General features: G+C 33.5%; 3 protein-coding genes across 15 annotated transcripts; 1 reads left to right on the forward strand and 2 right to left on the reverse strand.

Annotated features, from left to right (window-relative positions):
* Positions 1-336: 336 nt before the first annotated feature.
* On the reverse strand, positions 337-12259 carry LOC107227486 (cohesin subunit SA-1). Of its 10 annotated transcripts, none has more exons than XM_015668644.2 (20): positions 12159-12259; positions 11552-11773; positions 11217-11392; positions 10911-11089; positions 10652-10825; positions 10340-10544; positions 9836-10165; positions 9147-9752; positions 8679-9021; positions 8353-8586; positions 8064-8259; positions 7795-7981; positions 7364-7668; positions 6935-7146; positions 6179-6345; positions 5974-6025; positions 1737-1772; positions 1354-1536; positions 1162-1246; positions 337-1099 (listed from the first exon to the last, which is right to left on the reverse strand). In XM_015668644.2, exons 2-20 carry the CDS (start codon positions 11743-11745, stop codon positions 1082-1084), a joined length of 3882 nt encoding a protein of 1293 aa, XP_015524130.2. In that variant the 5' UTR covers positions 11746-11773; positions 12159-12259; the 3' UTR covers positions 337-1081. The 10 variants fall into 10 exon arrangements, with proteins under 10 accessions (XP_015524130.2, XP_046597054.1, XP_046597053.1 ...); XM_046741098.1 differs by having other exon boundaries at positions 11552-11790; positions 12159-12232; XM_046741097.1 differs by lacking the exon at positions 12159-12259 and adding an exon at positions 11924-11948 and having other exon boundaries at positions 5974-6022.
* LOC107227476 lies at positions 12230-13886 on the forward strand. 4 transcript variants are annotated; one of them, XM_015668627.2, is made up of 5 exons: positions 12230-12685; positions 12762-12953; positions 13028-13190; positions 13255-13458; positions 13626-13886. In XM_015668627.2, exons 2-5 carry the CDS (start codon positions 12773-12775, stop codon positions 13834-13836), a joined length of 759 nt encoding a protein of 252 aa, XP_015524113.1. In that variant the 5' UTR covers positions 12230-12685; positions 12762-12772; the 3' UTR covers positions 13837-13886. The 4 variants fall into 4 exon arrangements, with proteins under 4 accessions (XP_015524113.1, XP_015524111.1, XP_015524112.1 ...); XM_015668625.2 differs by lacking the exon at positions 12230-12685 and having other exon boundaries at positions 12692-12953; XM_015668626.2 differs by lacking the exon at positions 12230-12685 and having other exon boundaries at positions 12692-12953; positions 13040-13190.
* A 184-nt stretch (positions 13887-14070) lies between these two features.
* LOC107227469 (putative neugrin-like protein DDB_G0288135) lies at positions 14071-15839 on the reverse strand. The gene is made up of 2 exons (XM_015668617.2): positions 15361-15839; positions 14071-15250 (listed from the first exon to the last, which is right to left on the reverse strand). The coding sequence occupies exons 1-2, from the start codon at positions 15570-15572 to the stop codon at positions 14140-14142; spliced, it is 1323 nt and encodes a 440-aa protein (XP_015524103.1). The 5' UTR covers positions 15573-15839; the 3' UTR covers positions 14071-14139.
* Between the last annotated feature and the right edge of the window lie 2826 nt (positions 15840-18665).

Raw genomic sequence — 18665 nt, forward strand, 5'->3', positions numbered from 1 at the left:
GAGAAACACCACGGCGTTATTCGAGGCGAATTTTCTAGTGATTGAAGAATCTTCTTCGCATTGTTTTTCTGTTTAATAGAACAGAATATTCAATTTAATAATCCTCAGTAGATAATTGATGCTGATTGAAATATATTTTTTTACTCGCAATTCTACAGCGTCGAATAAGCCTATTCGACCTCCTGTCCAAATGCCGATAATTTGCAGTTTTGAAAATTTAAATATCATTCTTTAATTAAAAAATGATTTAACTAATACCTTACTTACCTGAAGCAGACAAATTTCCAGCATTTTTTCAGTTTCTTGAATTAATGTTCGCCATAAATGATTGATCAATTCTGAGTATAAAATATCAATATTTATTTATTCGTTTAATCAGTTTTTTGTGTATCCATTTTATTTTATTTTAAATAAAAATAAGAAGGTAGAACAAAAACGACCCAGAGTTGTCATACTACACTACGACCAAGAAATGGAAAAATGAAATTTCAAATAGAATCGAAAACTAGCTGGGCCAATAACTGTAACAATAAATTTCTGCATTTGTACAGTTAAAATTATCCAGGATATTAACGAAATTAAAAATATTCTTTGAGTATCAAATTTTCAAACACGAATTTGATGAAATCAGATGAGTAAAAACGTACACAATGTATCTTACACTATGCGGAAACCAAATTATTTTCATTGAAAACGACGACTCTGTGTTTCATATATTATTCGCCGCATTAGCTTCATTGTTTCTTAATTTTAATAACACAGAGACTACCGAGATCACAGATTTTACTATAATATTATATTAATAAAAAACTCTTTGTGAATAATGAACAAATAAAAAAGAAATTTTTTTTCATTCCTAGTAAAACTTTCTTCAACGAAAATTTTAACTTACGGTATAAAACATGGCGAAATCAACAATGAATTATTTTGATTAACATTAATATAATTGTTATTGCGCTATTTGGCCCCATCATCACATCTCTTAGATGACGATCAGCTACAACGCAATTATGAAAAAATATATGCATCTGTTTAAAACTGCAGAGCTTATATCTGATATTCTTGCTTTCCTGATAGAAGCTCATTCGGAATCAGATTCCTATAAAAACAAACGTTACATATATAACTTCAAAAGTTTTAACAATTTTCGAAAATACTAACCATATATTGCCCTTCGATATATCTTCCGGAGTTTCTTGCAGTTCTGCGTAATTCTCTTGGCCCTGATATGTCTACGCTACGTCTTCTGTAACAAAAAGTGATGAGTTTCATAAAACAAAGACGTATAATTAATTTCTATTAGATTTTTCGAATTATATTTCATCGTTCATAATTGAGTAGAAAAAAACGTACGACTTAGACTGGATTTGGAGTGACTTTAGTCTTCCATCAATTTCGTGTGATGGAATATTCGACACGTCGTCTATGTTGAGTCCACACGAAGGAGACATTGGCTGCGCTGGTGATTCGTTGCTACTATCGTAAAGAGTTGATGATCTGATCGATTTCGGCATCGATGTCTTGTTCACTGATAGCCTAAAACATTGCAAGAAAAATTTGATAATATCACAACTATTCGGAACCCCTTCTGATTACTTAAAACTAGGAAATACATTGAATTAGAAACATCGGAAACACGAACTTGAAAAAATAAAAACTGATGCAATTTGATTTGTCATTCCCAAGAATGTAAAATTTGAAGAAACAATAGCAACAATATAATTCAGAATACTCACTGATTTTTCCGAGGGCCACGTTTCTTCTTGAATTTGCTGTAATAAAAATATTTTATTGATGTGATGTATTCTGACCTTGTAAGTACTGAGTAGAGAGTATTTTTAATTTTGGACATGTTTAGATATATTCAAATCGTTCCAAGTTTTTATTTAGTACGTATGTACAGATATGTTCCGTGGGCTAATGTTTAAAATATGGTCAAGTTTTCAGTCACATTCCAAAGGCGCAAGAAAATACCATTTACTTACTTGAGAAAGCGTAGTAACTAATAATTATGCGGAAACGTAAATTCTACAGAATTAACCCAAATGAAGAAAAAAGGGCAATTGTTAACTATATTGTATAAAGTGTAGTAAATGATACTGGCAATAGAGAACATCATGTTTTGAAAATTTGGATTCTCAAAATTTTATAAATAGCATATATTGGAAATGTGATTCAGTAATGAAATTTGTCATCCTGATGGGTTAATTCTGTCACATTTCCTAACCGAAATTTCCGAAAAGTTAATCAAACCTGAAGAAGTTTTCTTACTTTCGCACTGCGAATAATTTTGAAAATTTTGAAGTTTATATATGAGGCATTCCACATCAAATCGACCTACGTACGACCCTCACCATCCGCGATTTTATTTATTTTGAAGTATGCTGTAGAGTGTACAAAAAAAAACATCTTTCATCGGGTTTAAAATTTTTTTGGACCACGAATTTGATTTTTACTCTTCCCGAAAACACAAAGTCCGGATTTAATAGGCCTAATCGATTGGCTTTGAATTGTTTCTCATGGATTCTTTGTTAAAAAACGACAATTTTAAGGCCAAGATGGAAGCCAATCATTTTGAAATTTATATTTAATTCGATTTTTTTCAATTTTTATTTAATTGTTTCGCTTATAACTTTTAAACAAAAAACTTCCCCACTTCAATCTTGGTCTCAAAATTTTCATTTTTTGACAAAGAATTTGTGAGAAAAATTTTAACCCAATCGATCAGGGCTATTTATTCGAAATTCGGATTTGTGTTCGAGGAAGAGTAAAAATCAAATCCGTGGTCCAAAAAAATCTAAAACCCGATGAAAGATATTTTTTTTTTTGTACACTCCACAACATACTTCAAAATAAATAAAATCGCATATGGTGAGGGTCAGAAGTATGTTGACTTAGAGCGGAATGTTTCATATGTAAAAAATAGGATCAAGGAACGGCAGGATTTAGGCTTTTATTTCAATTAATATAGTATAGCGTCATTATACAATATCTTTTGTATTGAATACCAATTTGTATTGTGATTTATAAACAGGGTACAAATGTTTAAAACTAATTTTAATTTATTACTCATTACTTAACTCCAAAGAAATACACATACTTCTTTATACAGAATTATTAATATTTCTCCATTACTCCTTTTTCTTTTCAACTCTTTTCAAAAAATACTTGTTTTTATTTATTTTTATTTCTCAAATTTTATCTGTCATAATATTGTTCTCTATCACCATGTTCTTATAAATTATCACGACAATTTATTGATTTTTTCTTCCTTTTCTTCATTTGTATTACATGAGCTGACTTACTTTACTTGACGTGTATTTTATACAATTTAGAAATCGATTAAAATTTAAGACCACTTTTATTCTTGTGTCTGATTGAGTACATCACTGACGACGGTGTCTTGCATGTAATACATAGAAAAAAATTAAGGAAAAAAAAGACAATAGGCTGTGTCAAATTTGTATAATATACCTATATCTTTGAGTTGTCAATAGCAATAAGCTATGTGTCGAGTAACTACTCATGCAACATAATATTGAAAACGCATTCAGGAATGGTATGTTGTTGAAGCGTCACCTGAAATTCTAAAAATTATCGGAAAAAAATACACGAAACAAATAGATAAACATATATTTAAGCAGTCGCATGCTTTAGCTGCAATCACTGTATTTTTAGTTATTTATCCATGTATGCATTCAGATATTTTACCAGGCGCACGTCAATTTCTATTAATGAAAAAAAAAAAAATTAATATTAATCAAAAAGTGAAGAAGAAATTTCCTGCAGTACATAGTTTGAAGCTGCAACTTTTGAAATTCCCAGACTTCAGGAAAATCTTCATATTTACTCTTTCTCTCTCTGTCTCCCTTTCTTTTTCTTTTTCTTTCTCTTTCTCTTTCTCTTTCTCTTTCTCTTTCTCTTTCTCTTTCTCCTTTCTTTTGCGTCGCCAATTTTGGGTTAACTGTTAAAAAATACGATTCAAGTTCGAAAATTGGCCAAATGTGAAGAGAATTACTCATTTATAGCAGTTGTGTTATAAATAAGTCCATGAAGAACAAGGTATTATTTCCGAATTTACAACTGCGTGATTACATTTCCCCTGAGTTTAATTTCACCATATTAAAAATTTATAAAAAGGAATTGAAATGATGAAGACTTAATGAAAAATAATTATGCAGATGTGTGAAGTTTTCGAACAAACTTTTTCTGCTTATCAGATCATATCACGAGTTCTGCATGGTTTCAATCTGAAGTGTACGACCAGAAGGATTGTAAAATTATTTCACGCATTTTGAAAGCTCCTCGTTACTTTTATTGAATACCTAAATAATGATAAGTAATCTTTGAAAACTAATCTACAGAATCTACGGCGGTAGCATACTGTAACAGAAAACAAATAAGTAAATGTTACATTGATTTATTGATTAATTTTACCCTGTTTATGTGACTGATGACCAGTGACCGGTGACAATGCCATTCAAGTTTATTTGAATGAAAGTAATGATTCTACTGCAAGCAAAGGATGTAGGTACGAGGCAATACGATGTGAGGATACAGAAACTAAACATTAGTTATAAAGCGATAGTTGCTATAGCTGAATAGCATTGTAATTCAAGTGAAATGGTAGAAAGAAAATGTCGGTGTTACAAGAAGTAACAATAAATTAAGCTCAAAGTTAAGTCAGACTTCACGAACGATCTTTGATGCTTGATTCAGGACGATTCATTGTTTCGATAACATTTTTGTAAGGAACTTAAAATCATAGCGGAGAAGATGTTGCAAAAATTGAAACAGTATAACTGTGTCGACACTCTGAGTAATGCACCTAAAAATCTGTTTTCTTATTGTTACTATATCCGAACAATTAACCTTTTTCTGAATTTTAATGTCTCTGCAAACGGTCTTATTACGATAAGGACAAACAATTTTTTAACGACATTGAAATGCATATAAAATGAGATATCTTGTACAAATTGTCAGCGATATTTGGTAATACAGTGAATCGTTTAAAGTGAAAACTACGATGCCTTTAATGCATTTCTGTCCGATGAAATTCCGCCAAGAAAAAGATAATATCGGTTAAACTTCCTTAAAAATTACAATAGTGTATGAAATCCTTCCTTGTGAATACTATAGTTAATTTAATAAAAGTTTCATCCAACCCAGAATTTTAATGAATATATCCAAAAATCTTCCAAGCACTTGATAAACTTTTTTTTTTAATTTACTACACAAACAATCTAGAAGTGCATTATTGTCTTTTATAACTGCATTTCTAAATTTATCATCTAGAATTTGGAATTTCAATTGTCGCCCCTGACGGATCACAGGTGCATATTAATGGAGACGTAAAGTTTATTCAGAAAGAAGCTAATTGAGCAAAAAGTTTCATAAGTACTCAAAGTCTGATGCCAATGTGAAATATAAACAAGTGCATCATTGACGATTGTAGTACAAAACATCGTGTACCAAAGACAAGAATTGGAAAGTTGTTCAAATGAGAAATCCGTCTGGTGTAAATTTTCTTTGACTTATACATCTTACGTATAACCTTCGTTTACATAAAAATAAACCCAAAGAAAACATAAATTCATTACTAGATCTTATATAATTAATTCCTCCAGCTTACTACGGCCTCGAGTAGCTTGTTTCTTTATAAAATTTGCTTTGTGCAGTGTCAATCGTTTCAAAAAATTTTGCTTCCGATAATTATTTGAAGAATACTGTAAGGTTTCTTTGATAATTCAAAACTGCACAAAGTGTGTAGATTGTAAACTGTATACTTCTTTTATCATCATTTAAATTGCTTTTTACATATTACGTTTTGTATGAAAAATAAAACAGGAAAATCTATAAATATTACTAGTACACTTTACATCAAAAACATCTCAATGTTAGATGATGGCACCTATATACCACATTTATTAAATATTGATAGAAATTTATGTGAAAAAAAAACACCCGACTCACCCCATGAACTCGTGGTCGGAATTGTCGTCAGCCTCGTCAGCTTCCTCTTCTTCTGAAAACAAAATAAAGACGTTAGTGTACATACTAAATTGTCAGGATACTAATAATATTCAAAATTATAATAAATCTGATTATTGTTAACGTAGATATGAATCATAATTACGCAATGTTAAACAAACATGCTGAGGAATTTCCTAGCACTCACCAGCGAGGAGATCTTTCTTGCGTCTTGTGTAGGCACGTTTACTTGTGACTGGAACTTGATCAGTTTCACCATGTAATAAGCTATTTCTGTACAATAACAATGGTTGCCAATCCTCTCCTCTCGATGATGGCATGCCAGCTTGTAATCGCTTGTCGAGAAAGTTCAACCTAGAGATTCATATACTGCTTATATTTACCTGTTTTATTTATTTGTTTATTTATTTATAAACTTAGTAAGTACATGGAAAAGAAAGATTGACAGAAGAGGTAATAAAATTGAATCGCAAAGTTCTATTTGGTGCATGCAAGTATACATGAGTTGTAAGATCTACAGAATCAACATAGTTCTAAAGCATGAAATTCTAAAATTCCTTTAAAATTGAAAAGGGAAAGCAGGACTTGAATTCAGTGAAAGATTTCAGTGAACAGATTATTGAAGACTTTTGTTACATTATCATAATTACGGTCGCAGAACTGCATGGGTGAATGAAGCCTGAGAAAATGGTGTCGAATAGATGGAATTTGATTTTAGTAAATTCGGTGACAAAGCGACCATATTGTAGAGGCATAGGATAATTTAGACTTCATCTAGGTATTATAGGCATGCATAGTGAATCAGATTTGTTGAAGGAAATTGTTTTACGAAATTGAAACATCAGGGTTATCAATACACTATTGCAGATGTTTCTATCATGGACGCATAAATTCAAACTAAAGTCAAAAATAAAACGTGTATCATGCCACACATTATACTTACACAACGCGTTTGTCTTGCTTCAGAAGTTTATTTGTAAATTCAGACAATATTTCTAAGAAAGCCAGATTGGGAGGAGGTCCAGTTGGGTCCAATTCTACTCCGTCTGGAGGTGTTATAGCAAATAAAACACCCGCTCTGTGTAGAGCTGCAATTGCATCACGGTTTTTCACTGCATCCAAGCCAAAAGACAAGGCAAACCGCTTAGCTAATTCCTGAAAATCGTAGATTCAAATCAGTAAAGTGACAAAGATTTTGAGAAAAAAAACTCTGCAGAGTAACGATTATTTAACTTTGCAGAGTAACGATTATTTAACTTAAGCAGGTATCGAAGATTTCAGTGTTACTTGATGGAATTTATGGATATGGATATATGGCTGAAAAATAACGTAAATCTTATTTATTAAGAGGTAGATATTTTCATTAGTTTACCTTTATAGCAGTAAACTCTTCGCTGTTTCTGCTTACTTTTCCTTTTTCTGCGACTATTTCATTGTAGAGAATGTTCAAACTGTGCTGCATTGTTAGAGCACAATTTGTTTTATTTATATCCCTTGCCTTGCCGAGAGTAGTTTTTATTATATCACCATAATCATTGTAGTACTTGACATAATGCTTAAAAACGTCAGCAGCAGCTTTTGTGGGCATCATATTATAAACGATCAGTTTACAGTATCCAGCCAAGAAATTTCTCCTTTTATGTAATTCTTCAATCTTTGAGTGTTCGTCGTGTTCATCTTAAATTGAGTTGAATCATTCGGAAATGAATTATAAAAATTACGCCAATTATAAATATTCGAAATGCGTTTGTAATCGATGTATTAATGATGAAGTTTAACTATCGAAATGCTTCAAATACTAACCATCCTCCTCCTCACAGAAAACATACTCTTGTATGAATTTGTTCAACATGTTCTGCATATTCTGATCAGTTTCATAAACCAAATGATGCATCAAAGGATTATGATGCGTGCTCAATTGGTTACAAAACATAACCAACAAGTCGCAAATTGAATTGTAAGCTTCTTCTCTCAGAATTGGGGGTACAACCTGTAAAATTGATGACTGACAGAAAGTGAACAAACAAATTACCACAATGTATTTCCTAATAATTCATGCAAAGTTTAATTACCACTGCATTGCCATCGCCCCCAACCAAATAACACATCTGATCCATCAGAATGTGTAAACGTTTCTTCAATTCGCAGCACTCGTCTTCCCCTCGTTTGCTTCCCGAGTCAACTGCTTCTAATAGATGATTTTGTCCCCACAAAATTGCGAAAAAGCAAGCACTGATACAATATTTTACTGCTTCGTGCGGTAAACACCTATAATACAATTGATTGGATTGACGTCAAAGTAATGCCTCATGTGCCTGATCAAAAATGCGGCAGTAAATTGAATGTAAATGTAACAAGTACCTTGCAGGATCCCTTGCACCTTCAATATCTTTGTACAATGAGTCCCAAATTCCCCATGGATTCATATTATGACAACTGTAGAATATCGCTACTTTTTTGAGGGATTGAATAGTCTCAAATATTTCATCTTCATTTGGAACGTCTCCTCCCTCTATCAATGATCTGTATTCGTCGATAGCCTCTTTGTATTTGTTCACTATCATGTCGATCAACGTTGATCGGGCCAGGTCACAGCTTGAAAATTCGAGAATTGATGAAATTATTCGGTCAACACTAGACAGAAGTGATACGCGCATACGTTAGCATCAAATGTTACTTATTTGTACCTAGTGTATATTGCATGACGCTCGATGCACATATGTTCCAAAGTTTTGGCTGCTGTGTCCAACACTTCGGTGTCATTTATTTTCTCAACAATGGTGTGAATTTTTTTCAACAGTGACTCAAGGTTTTGCTCCTGTCTTGATTTAGTGTATATGTCGAGATCAAAGTATTGAGGTATCGCAAGTAAATTTGCTAATTTTTCTGGGTCGGCTCTATATTTATCCAAGAGCAAAGGTAAAGTCTGAATAAAGTGTTCCGTAAGTCGTTGCTTGTCATCTTGAACCTGTTTCAATTCTTTTGCGGACATATTCTTACGCGTTGGACCCCTGCCAACCGGTGCTTCACCTAAAACAAAATCATGATACAATTGCTCAACCTTTCGATATCGATGTTGGTATTCTTTGTGACTTTTGATTTAAGTTAGTTCTGAAAACAATCGTCATACAATAAATAAACAAGAAAAAACCCACCTGTGGCAGCTTGTTTTATGCAACAAACCATCAACTCGATCAGAGAAGTTTCTTTCTGATTATCAAGTGCTTCTTCCTCCGGTCCTGCTTCCTCAAGCAATAAATCAGTCATGCATTCCCAGTCTTTCATCATTTGGTTAGTCTCGATCAACGAGTCGACTAGATACGCGCCATGTTCGTGGAGCTCAGATTCAATGAAAAATAGAACGAGATCTCTGATCAGGGGTGTGTTTGGAAGTCTTTTTTTACCCCGTTTCGTCTTTACACCTGCGACTGCTTCTTCGTCTGGTACAAAGAGTCGTTCGTTGAGGAATTCTCCAGCAGCCTGCGCGACAGCTCTATGCGATGAGTAAACCAGCTCATAGACATGCTCACAGTCCTTGTCTGTCAATATTTCTCTGTGATGTTTCAATATAGATATAACAAGCTTCACTGCTTGGACCGCAACATCGTACTCTTTGTCCAACGTCATTGCAACAATTCGATCCTTGAATTTGCTAGTAAATAGCTCCAGTTTGAGTTTCAATTCTTCCGAGGCATACAACGGCTGCAACGCTTGCAAACACTTGAGTCTAACTTCGCCAACTTTATCGTGTAGCGTCCATCCTATGAGGTGAATTGAGAGAACATGGTTACACGTTTGAATTACATTGAAAGTTATTTCGCATATTCATTGCTTTTATTCATACCTATGTATTTCAAATACGAATCATCAAGAAAGTTCTGGTGAAATTTTTTCATCCATACACCAATTTCAGCCATACAATGCGCTCGAATCTCTGGTAAAGTATCTCGGTAACGATGAACGAACACAGACTTAAACATGTATGTCAGCATGTTCTTAATCTCATCCATGTTTTCTTCAAGTTCCTTTCTTTTCGCCATTAGTGACTCCAATCTGTCAGCTGCTCGCTTTTCTCTTGCCTTCTGCCTTTCGGCTTCATACTGACGCTGTGTATTGTCGAGATTTATTGATACAGTTAGAGCAACGTCTACAAGGGCAGTCATGAGCTTCATTGCTGCAAGAAATTTGATATGTAAAGTGGTTTCCCAGTTGACGATTAAGATACGATGTTTGAATTCCGATAAATTATGAAATCCATTCTTATTGAATTGAATTCAATTGTTACTTAGTTTTTTTAGTCAGAAATTTTCACTTATTCTTAAACGCTTAGTTTTCATTGTTGACTTACCAGCTAAGGTTGCAGTGTGTCTGAAAGCTCTGACTTGGGAATCTGACAACCCAGTAAGCAAAGAAATAACATTGTCCATAAGGAATTGGTCGTAGATTATGGAATATTGGCATTGGCGAACCAGAATTTGAACAAATTCACAAAAATTTGATCGGAACTTCTTCCATTGCTGTCCAGGCAAGATCAATGGATATTCTCCACTTTCCTACGGCGTTAAAAAAAAAGTGTAAATATTAAAACAATCGGTCAAGATTCACGCTCGATGATCATTTTCAATTCAATTTGTATAATGGACATAAAACAACGAGGTACCTCATCAAATTCTTCCGTCATTTTACGAATTATAGCTACATGCTCCATAGTAGTCTGCATTTCGGATGTAATACGTCCTTTGCAGCCACTCGCATTAATAAAAAATTGCATAAGCATGAGGAGGGCATTTCCTCTATCGATTTTGTACTTCTCAATCCAGTCGTCAACTATAGTCTGTGGACATTAATATTTATTTATGGGTAAACATGTTCTGGACATTTAATAAAATTACATTTCAATCTATTGGTATGCAACTTACGGTAAGGGAAGAACGATTGTTTTTGATAATGTAGTAAAGACTGGCTTCGTCTTCAAGATTGTTAGAATGTGGAACCCGTCGACCACGACCTCGTCCACCTCCACCACGACCTCTAGGGGCGACAGTGGGTATAAAGTCCGTATCAATTTCTTTATATTTTGGTTGTTGAACTGTGCTACCTTTAAAAGAGATATGACCACGGAAACAAATAGGATTAATGTTAATAAAAATCAGTAATTAGGATCACACAAGGGAAAATTCACAATGCATTCAGATTAAAATCAAGAAAAATTAGGAAACATGTACCACGTAATCTGGCGCGTGTATTCCTTGTGATCCTCATGTTAGCTGGTGCCAGAGGTGTCATTGGCTGCTCAAACTGTGCAGCTGGTTCAAAACTAGTCGTTTGTTCCACATACTGTTGTTGCTGTTGATGTGAGGTACCTGGTGAGCTGTAGCTGTCTGGCGAGTAATGTTCGGGGCTAAAATGTAGAAAATTTTTAGAGTTGCAGTATTACAAGAGAAGAAAAAACCTAGTACAATCTGATTACAAACGCAGACACAGGCATGATTGGACGTAAACTATTCATACAGAAGTTGAACAATAATTGAAATATCACCTTCACTATGTAAATACTAACGTGGGATTGTGTATAGGAGTTTGTGGCGCTTGGTATGACGCATACGATGAATAAGATTCCTGAAGTTCATTACTGGCAGTTTCGTGCAAAGGTGTCATTGGAGTCATCGGAGTCATGGGGGTCATGGGAGCCTCGTACTCCGGAGGGACGGGATCATCCATCCGAATCCGCTTTCCCCCCCGCCTGTGCATCATCCTGCCGTTTGTTGTCGACCGATGGTTCCTAAAATTTTTCAAATCCTGTTTAGAATCAAAATTTTAGTAGAGATCAGTAGGTTGCTGTAACCCGCAAATTTGTCAAGCAGATGAACACTACTCTTTAAGGAGAAGAGCACAGAGATCGTTCCAACAATTATTATGGTTAGATACTCGCATGTGAATTCTTGGAGTGCATTTATAGAAAGGACCACGAAGGGATTCTTGCGATTGCGGTTATGAGGAAAGTATATATGTGAAACGATAAACGTCAATAGCGATGCGTGAGTGGCGTCGTTGCGGAGGGGCAAAGGATGTTAGTTAGAAATCGTAGATTCTCAGATCGAATTGAAGTGCAGTCTGTATTGTTTAATGTATCAATGATTGTAACGTCAAAAAAGTAACTTAATCACCTTTTGATAGAGAGAAAACCTCTTTTAGTCACACCACGGTATTCTTCGAGGCATCGAGGATGAGTTTAATCAGCCATTTGTAATCTGTGATGATCGGATGAAAATGGCGGGATTCGGTGAAAAATTTGAGTGGAGCCCTAACCTCAACAACACAGACTCAAAATATTAATTGTATTAATGAAAAATTTTATCGAAAAAAATGAACTTGGAGCTGTAGCTTCTTCGTCGAATTCATGTGCGGTTGATATTGTTAAATGCATGTGTGATGGTCGGATGAAAATGGCGGGAATCTGTGAAACATTTAACCGGAAACCTAACCTCAACAAAAATGAACTCGAAATATTGCTTATATCTCTGAAAACTTATCAGTGACACCTGTGGCAAAATATAATTTGAGGGTCTAAAAATTTGCTGCTTAATACTGCGAATATATTTCGAGTATCATAATACATTTCGGTTTTATTTTCCAAAATTATATTCGTATTTGCAAACAAGGTATTATAAAATTACAGCTTTCAAGGGGGAAGGTAAGCGCAACTTTTGAGTGTTGAGAATGTAGCAAGAACTGTTTGGCTCAAAAAGTTAATTTGTTTATGCGAACAGACTCTAAAATCATGGCACTCCAACAATTGACCCAGGCTTTGCAAGCCTTATCTAAATCTGTTTCCAATTTTCACGTCGGTGCAGTTTCAACCGACGATTTTAAGCCAATCGAAGAAAAAATAGAGGATATACGACAGATATTACGAAAACAAAAGGCTCATTGGATATTGGTGAATACTAAACACAACGCACGTAGGTCTTGGGCTCGTTGTAATATTTTTAGAATCCAATCTTCCAAGGGAATTGCTTACAATTCTTCTATTCAGATTCTGTTACAGAGGGGAACCAAGATGTTGACAATGGGTTTGAAGATTTACATCAGGCAGTAGGGGATCTGAGAATAGCTAATTCCATGGTTAACGTGTGTCTTCAAAGTTGTACCATTAACGATATTGTGCTTAAAGACAAATCACCACCTGAAATCAAGAAGTAATTGCTTATATCGTAACAAAATTTAATGTGATTAGATTTTTGATTTATTTTACTTTTAAAGGCAAGTAAAGGAGTGCCTGTCGAGGCTGTTCATACTCTCGGATAAATTGATATCCTTGAACGTTTCAATGACCAAAGCATTGAACGAGGAATTAAATCTGAAAAAAGAATGCCAAGAGTCCTTGTTGGAACATAGCCAATTTTTACAAACTCAAAAGGCTCTTCGAAATGCAAGACTTCAAGATGCAAACCCTGAAATATTGAGGTTCGTAAACGCTGAACGTTACGTGAGTAACGAGCCACGATATCAAACTCTAAAAACGTCCATGAATAATTAAATGGTATGGGAAAAATTTGGCCATTTATGGAATAATATGATCAATTTTCTCTATTGAGAAAACAAATATTTACTTAAATACTTTTGCCTTATAGGAACAAAAAGAAGTTGGAAACGAAATTAACAAAAATAAATATAATGAAACGGCTAATGACCAACATGATTGCCACAGCTAGTGAAATGCTGAGCCAGGAACCATTTTTGTTTGAAATGATGCTTAAGCACAGAGACATTATCAATATTGAAACAATTATTGAAATGGCACGTGAGAATGCCTCAACAGATTCTTTGTCACATGCTTCATAAACTGGTGCCTTATATTCATTTAAATATAGAGAATATTTTGCATACTCGCATTTATAATCTTGTCATGTAGATCCTTTCATTCTCTCTACTTGTAAGGCTCTGGTAATATTTGATAAAAGAAAGGGTGTAAAACATTTACAAATGACACGTAATTAGTTATAATTTCGACTTTTATATTATAAATAATTGGAATTACTAACAACCTATATACAACTACCACAATAACAAGTCATAATAGCTTATATGATTTATTCCACGTGAACTAATCTGAAAAACAAATGATGCCTTTACAATTTATTTAAATTAGCCCTTGAGTCCGGGTACTCTGTACAAAAATTCTCCATCATCATCGTAAAAGCAGTCCCGAATTTTGTATAGTTTTCCTTTCTTGTATTTATCCTTTGGAATTTTTATAACTTCACTGTAATGTTCATCTTGAATCACTTTTTTTTCCCATACTTTGACATATGTCTGCAGCCCCATTTCCTTGGAATCATCTGGCACTTCGACATTCTTTGCCTCATTTCGTCTCTCAACCGCAGCCATCGGCAGTTTACTCTCTGGTGATGCAGAAAAATTTTGAAGGCTAGATCGATCGACGCTTTCCATTTTCCGATTCTTCATAGTTTCTAACTCCACTTTCTTCTTATATGTATCCATCAGGACCTTGTCCTCCAACGATGGTATGGTACCCATATTTTTCACAGATTCCTCAAAAAACTTGTCCAAAGTAAGAGGCTTGTCTGAATTCCTGATCCTTGTCTTCGATGATTTAGTATCCCTAAGGCTGATTACGTGATGGTTTTGGTTTGGATTGAACGTGAGGTTGTTCTCCACTGAATTTTTGCTGTACTCGTGCATTAAGTCTTTGCTTTCATAATTGTTTTCGGAACCGTTGTCGACTTCATCACTCCCAGAAAGGCAAACTACTTCGTTATTTTCGTCATGCCCCTTTTTCTCCTTCAAGTAGTTCTGTATTATTCCAGTGTATAGTTGACTCTGTGGTTTTTTGAATTCCGGTGGCGGTGGTAGGAGTTTTTGTTCCACCTCCGCTTTGTCAGGCAAAGTAATTTTTCGATTCTTAAACTTTTCCAAGTGCTGTCTGATTCTTGGCTCCAATGGCAATTCTCCTCGTTTAAATTTTTGCCAATTGTTAATAACCTGCTGATCATGTTTCAAAACCCTGTCTGCATTTCTAGCGTGCCATCTAACTTTGAGAATTTTACGTATAGTGTGAGGTAATGCAGGGAAACTTTCGCTCAATTTTTCTGGAGTATAAACCAGCGAATCGCTCTCGTGCAAGTGACGTATTTGCTGCTTTTCAATGTACGTCAAAAGGTTCGGTTCATGTTCCTTGAAGTACTTTCTAGCCACTATGCGCAGTTTCAATTTTTCCTTAGCTTCAGCCATTTCTCTGTAAAGATAAAAAATGTGATAATATTGCAGTCGAACGAAGCTTTAACACTTATGAAAAATATCACAACATTGACAACACGATACATCAACTGAGATAATGTGACCTACTGTTTATGCATAGAATAGGACTTGTGAGCCTGTGAAAAATCTGGCTCCGCGTCTTCCAGATCGAATTCATTAAAAGATTCCAAATCCTTTTCTATGTCGTCTTCTAGCATGTCCGCTCTCCTCTGTATGCCAGGGTTCGGACGTACTTTCCAACTTTTCTGAGCACCGTACGACCTTTTCGCCAAATTTATTAACATTCTACTTGCATTCATTTTTCTTTGTTATAATTCCAAAAGTAAAACAATAAACAAATAGCCGTAATCGAATTGTTGATTCTAAAAGAAATCTGCGCGATCTGGTGAAATTAAACCTAACCTAACCGTAGGAAACACAATATGGGTATTCAACCGTTCACTTGGTCGGTTAGTTTCTTCCACGGTTTCTTAATTATCGGCAGATCAAACAATCCACGATTCTGTAATTTCACTCACATTTCCCACCATCCAAGCATTCCGATCAATTTTAATTGGTTGACTGAGCTTAGCAAACCAATCAGAATGCTTGGATGGTGGAAAATGTGTAAAATGAAATTACAAAATAGATCCCCCGGTATATTGTTTACGCGGTAAATACGAAAATAGAATTCGTGAGATACGATTGAAATCTAATCGTAATGGAGCATTATTTGACAATTTATTAAATCGAGACTTGGAATTTTTTTTGAATACGTGTATTGTTGCAATAAGATGATGTTACAATACACTGCTTTGCAATCAATAACTAATTATTACTAGTATACAGTACGTACCAAAGTCTGTTTATATTTTATAATTATTCTTACATTATATGAACAATTCTCGAAATTTACCAAGTCGCGTATCAGTTTGTCAAGCTTTGGGAACGTTGATAAGAAAATCTCTGGTACTGTAGAATCAACAAAATATAAAGCAAGGTTCTGTCAAAATTAAGATTAAGTAAACGCCCATTAATTGTATACTTAGTATCGATGATATATTTCAACTTTCCAAGTTTCGGATTATTTTTTTCACATCTACTAGGTTTGTATGTATAAATTAGTACGTATGTATCCTAGACATGTGTTTGTTGTTATACAGAGAGTGTGGTTGTTTTCTTTTTGTTAAACCTATCCTATATTTAGATGATACTTTTCGTCATTATGTTAACATAATTTTTAAATAGGTAATTTCTTTTAGTTACTGACTTACGAAATTATATTATTATTATTGTTATTGTTATTATTATTATTATTGTTTCTTATAGGCATTATTCAAAGGCTTACACTTATTTGAAACACAATTTTTGATTAACAAAATAATAAGAACAAGGAATACGTGGGTAGATAGAAATATCTCATCAAGCATAGGAGCATTTACATGCGAGTTGACAATTTTATTATTAGAATTTTAGTCATAGACGGGCACTTGGATTAAGTAACAGACGAAATGTAACATTTTTAGTTTTTGTACCTGAACATTGGTATATGTTATACAATATTTTTTCAAGTTTTAACACTTAACAACATATGTAATTGTGTACGTATGTGCAAAGTTTACGATTTAACTATTTTTCGTATTAATATATCTTTAACTGAAAAACATTTCAATTTAAAACATAAATATGTAACATCTGTACTATGCAAAATGATATGAACGATTGATTATGAATGGACTAATGCGGTAAGACTCAAACATTTTTTATAAGTATAATATCAATCACTTATTCCATAGCAAACATGCATTCCACTAAAAAGTCGTGCCGTACAGAATTTAAACAATGCGTTTATCGTTATTGGTCTGATTAATAATCATGGCATCGTCAGTTTGTAGATAACCGAAAAAAAAAATTTTTAATTAAAGAAATAAAAATGGCAGAGATGATTTATAATATATAAGGAGTAGTCAGAGTTAGTATAGAATATTTTTCGGAATATTTTGATTCATATTGTAAAATTATAAGATGCAAAATATTCCTTGGCATCCAATTTCTACCAATTATTCGTGAACATGTCGTAGAATTCGTGAATAGTTACAGTATATAACTGCAGGATAACATGAATGAATGAAAAACCAATAATCTTATTTTCATTGCTATTTTCAAAAACCTATACTTATTTCTTTTTATTTCCGCTGTATCTCAACACGTCAAATTGGAAAAACATCCAAGTAGCGCAGATTTTTCAAAGCATAAGAACAAGAAATTAGAGAAAAAGAACATTTTCACGTTAGTTTTATGCAACTACAGTTGTTTCGATCAACATTATAGTATCTTGTTTAAATGGAGAAAAAAAATTTCTAATTTTGTTTGTGTCTTTTTAATACACAGGGCTTTTTGTTTTCGTCGTCTTTTCTAAACAGATAATACAGTAATCTTATATTATATACAGGGATTTTCTTATTATAATGTACAATACCATACTTATGGTTACATTTGAACAGATTAGATGTAATAATAAATTTATAGTATCTTTTATTTCATTTATTCAACGATTAATATTAGGGTATGTATTATTAATGTATTCCTCATGTCGTTATGGTTAACAATAATTAATCGATTATTATTATTATTACAGTTATAATGATAGTAATAATAGTATATACATCATAACACCAATCTCGAAAGATGGTGTCATTTGAAAGAAAATGATAAAATAAAAAAAAAAGGAAAAGTCAAATTGCTAATAATACAGATGCGATAGGTTTACTGCTAAGCTGAAAAATTAAAAATCGGATGCAAATGTATACAAATTTGAACACCATTCTCTTTGGGTTGTATATTGATAATGATAAAGCTTAAGTAGAATATAAAGATATTTTTTTTTACATTGAAGTGAATTAACATTGATCAACGTGTTTGATACAGATTAGAAGCATTGAAAATCAGGTAATGTATTTGTTAAAAGAGCAAAGAAAAGAATTAAAAAAAAAAACATACATTTATCCAGTAGCAAAATCATGATTCGACGATACTGAGTCTCAAAAATAGCTACGATCGAACAATAAACTAAAAAAAAAAATAAACCTTTCAACATTATTTGTTACTATATTTTTTTTTGTTGATTAATCATTTCAATTTCGATCGATTGCATAAGTGTTGAAAATTAAACGTTTGACAACGGAGGTGAAAATTACAAACAGTGATTGCCACTTTATCACGTGCGATAAAAGGCCCCATGTAAAATAATTAATTTTCAAACATTTTGGGACGTTCTGAAGAAAAGGCGAAAATTATGATCATAACGATACTACTAATTGGCGATAAGACTATCGCGCTTATTTGAATGGTATAACAATATAGTGTACAGTAGGTAGAAAATAAAGTATACTACTACTACTACATATAGTGTA

The sequence above is a fragment of the Neodiprion lecontei genome, chromosome 5, assembly GCF_021901455.1.
Source record: "Neodiprion lecontei isolate iyNeoLeco1 chromosome 5, iyNeoLeco1.1, whole genome shotgun sequence".
Taxonomy (NCBI): Eukaryota; Metazoa; Arthropoda; class Insecta; order Hymenoptera; family Diprionidae; genus Neodiprion; species Neodiprion lecontei.

Coding starts and splice junctions, on each gene's coding strand:
- LOC107227486 (XM_046741096.1), bottom strand. Junction 11,393..11,551: donor ACTCCTATACACAATCCCAC/GTTAGTATTTAC, acceptor TCTACATTTTAG/CCCCGAACATTACTCGCCAG. Junction 7,147..7,363: donor AAGAGTTTACTGCTATAAAG/GTAAACTAATGA, acceptor TACGATTTTCAG/GAATTAGCTAAGCGGTTTGC.
- LOC107227476 (XM_015668625.2), top strand. CDS start 12,752: ATGCGAACAGACTCTAAAATCATGGCACTCCAACAATTGACCCAGGCT. Junction 12,954..13,027: donor GAATACTAAACACAACGCAC/GTAGGTCTTGGG, acceptor TCTTCTATTCAG/ATTCTGTTACAGAGGGGAAC. Junction 13,459..13,625: donor GCAAACCCTGAAATATTGAG/GTTCGTAAACGC, acceptor TTTGCCTTATAG/GAACAAAAAGAAGTTGGAAA.
- LOC107227469 (XM_015668617.2), bottom strand. CDS start 15,572: ATGAATGCAAGTAGAATGTTAATAAATTTGGCGAAAAGGTCGTACGGT. Junction 15,251..15,360: donor TCCTATTCTATGCATAAACA/GTAGGTCACATT, acceptor TTATCTTTACAG/AGAAATGGCTGAAGCTAAGG.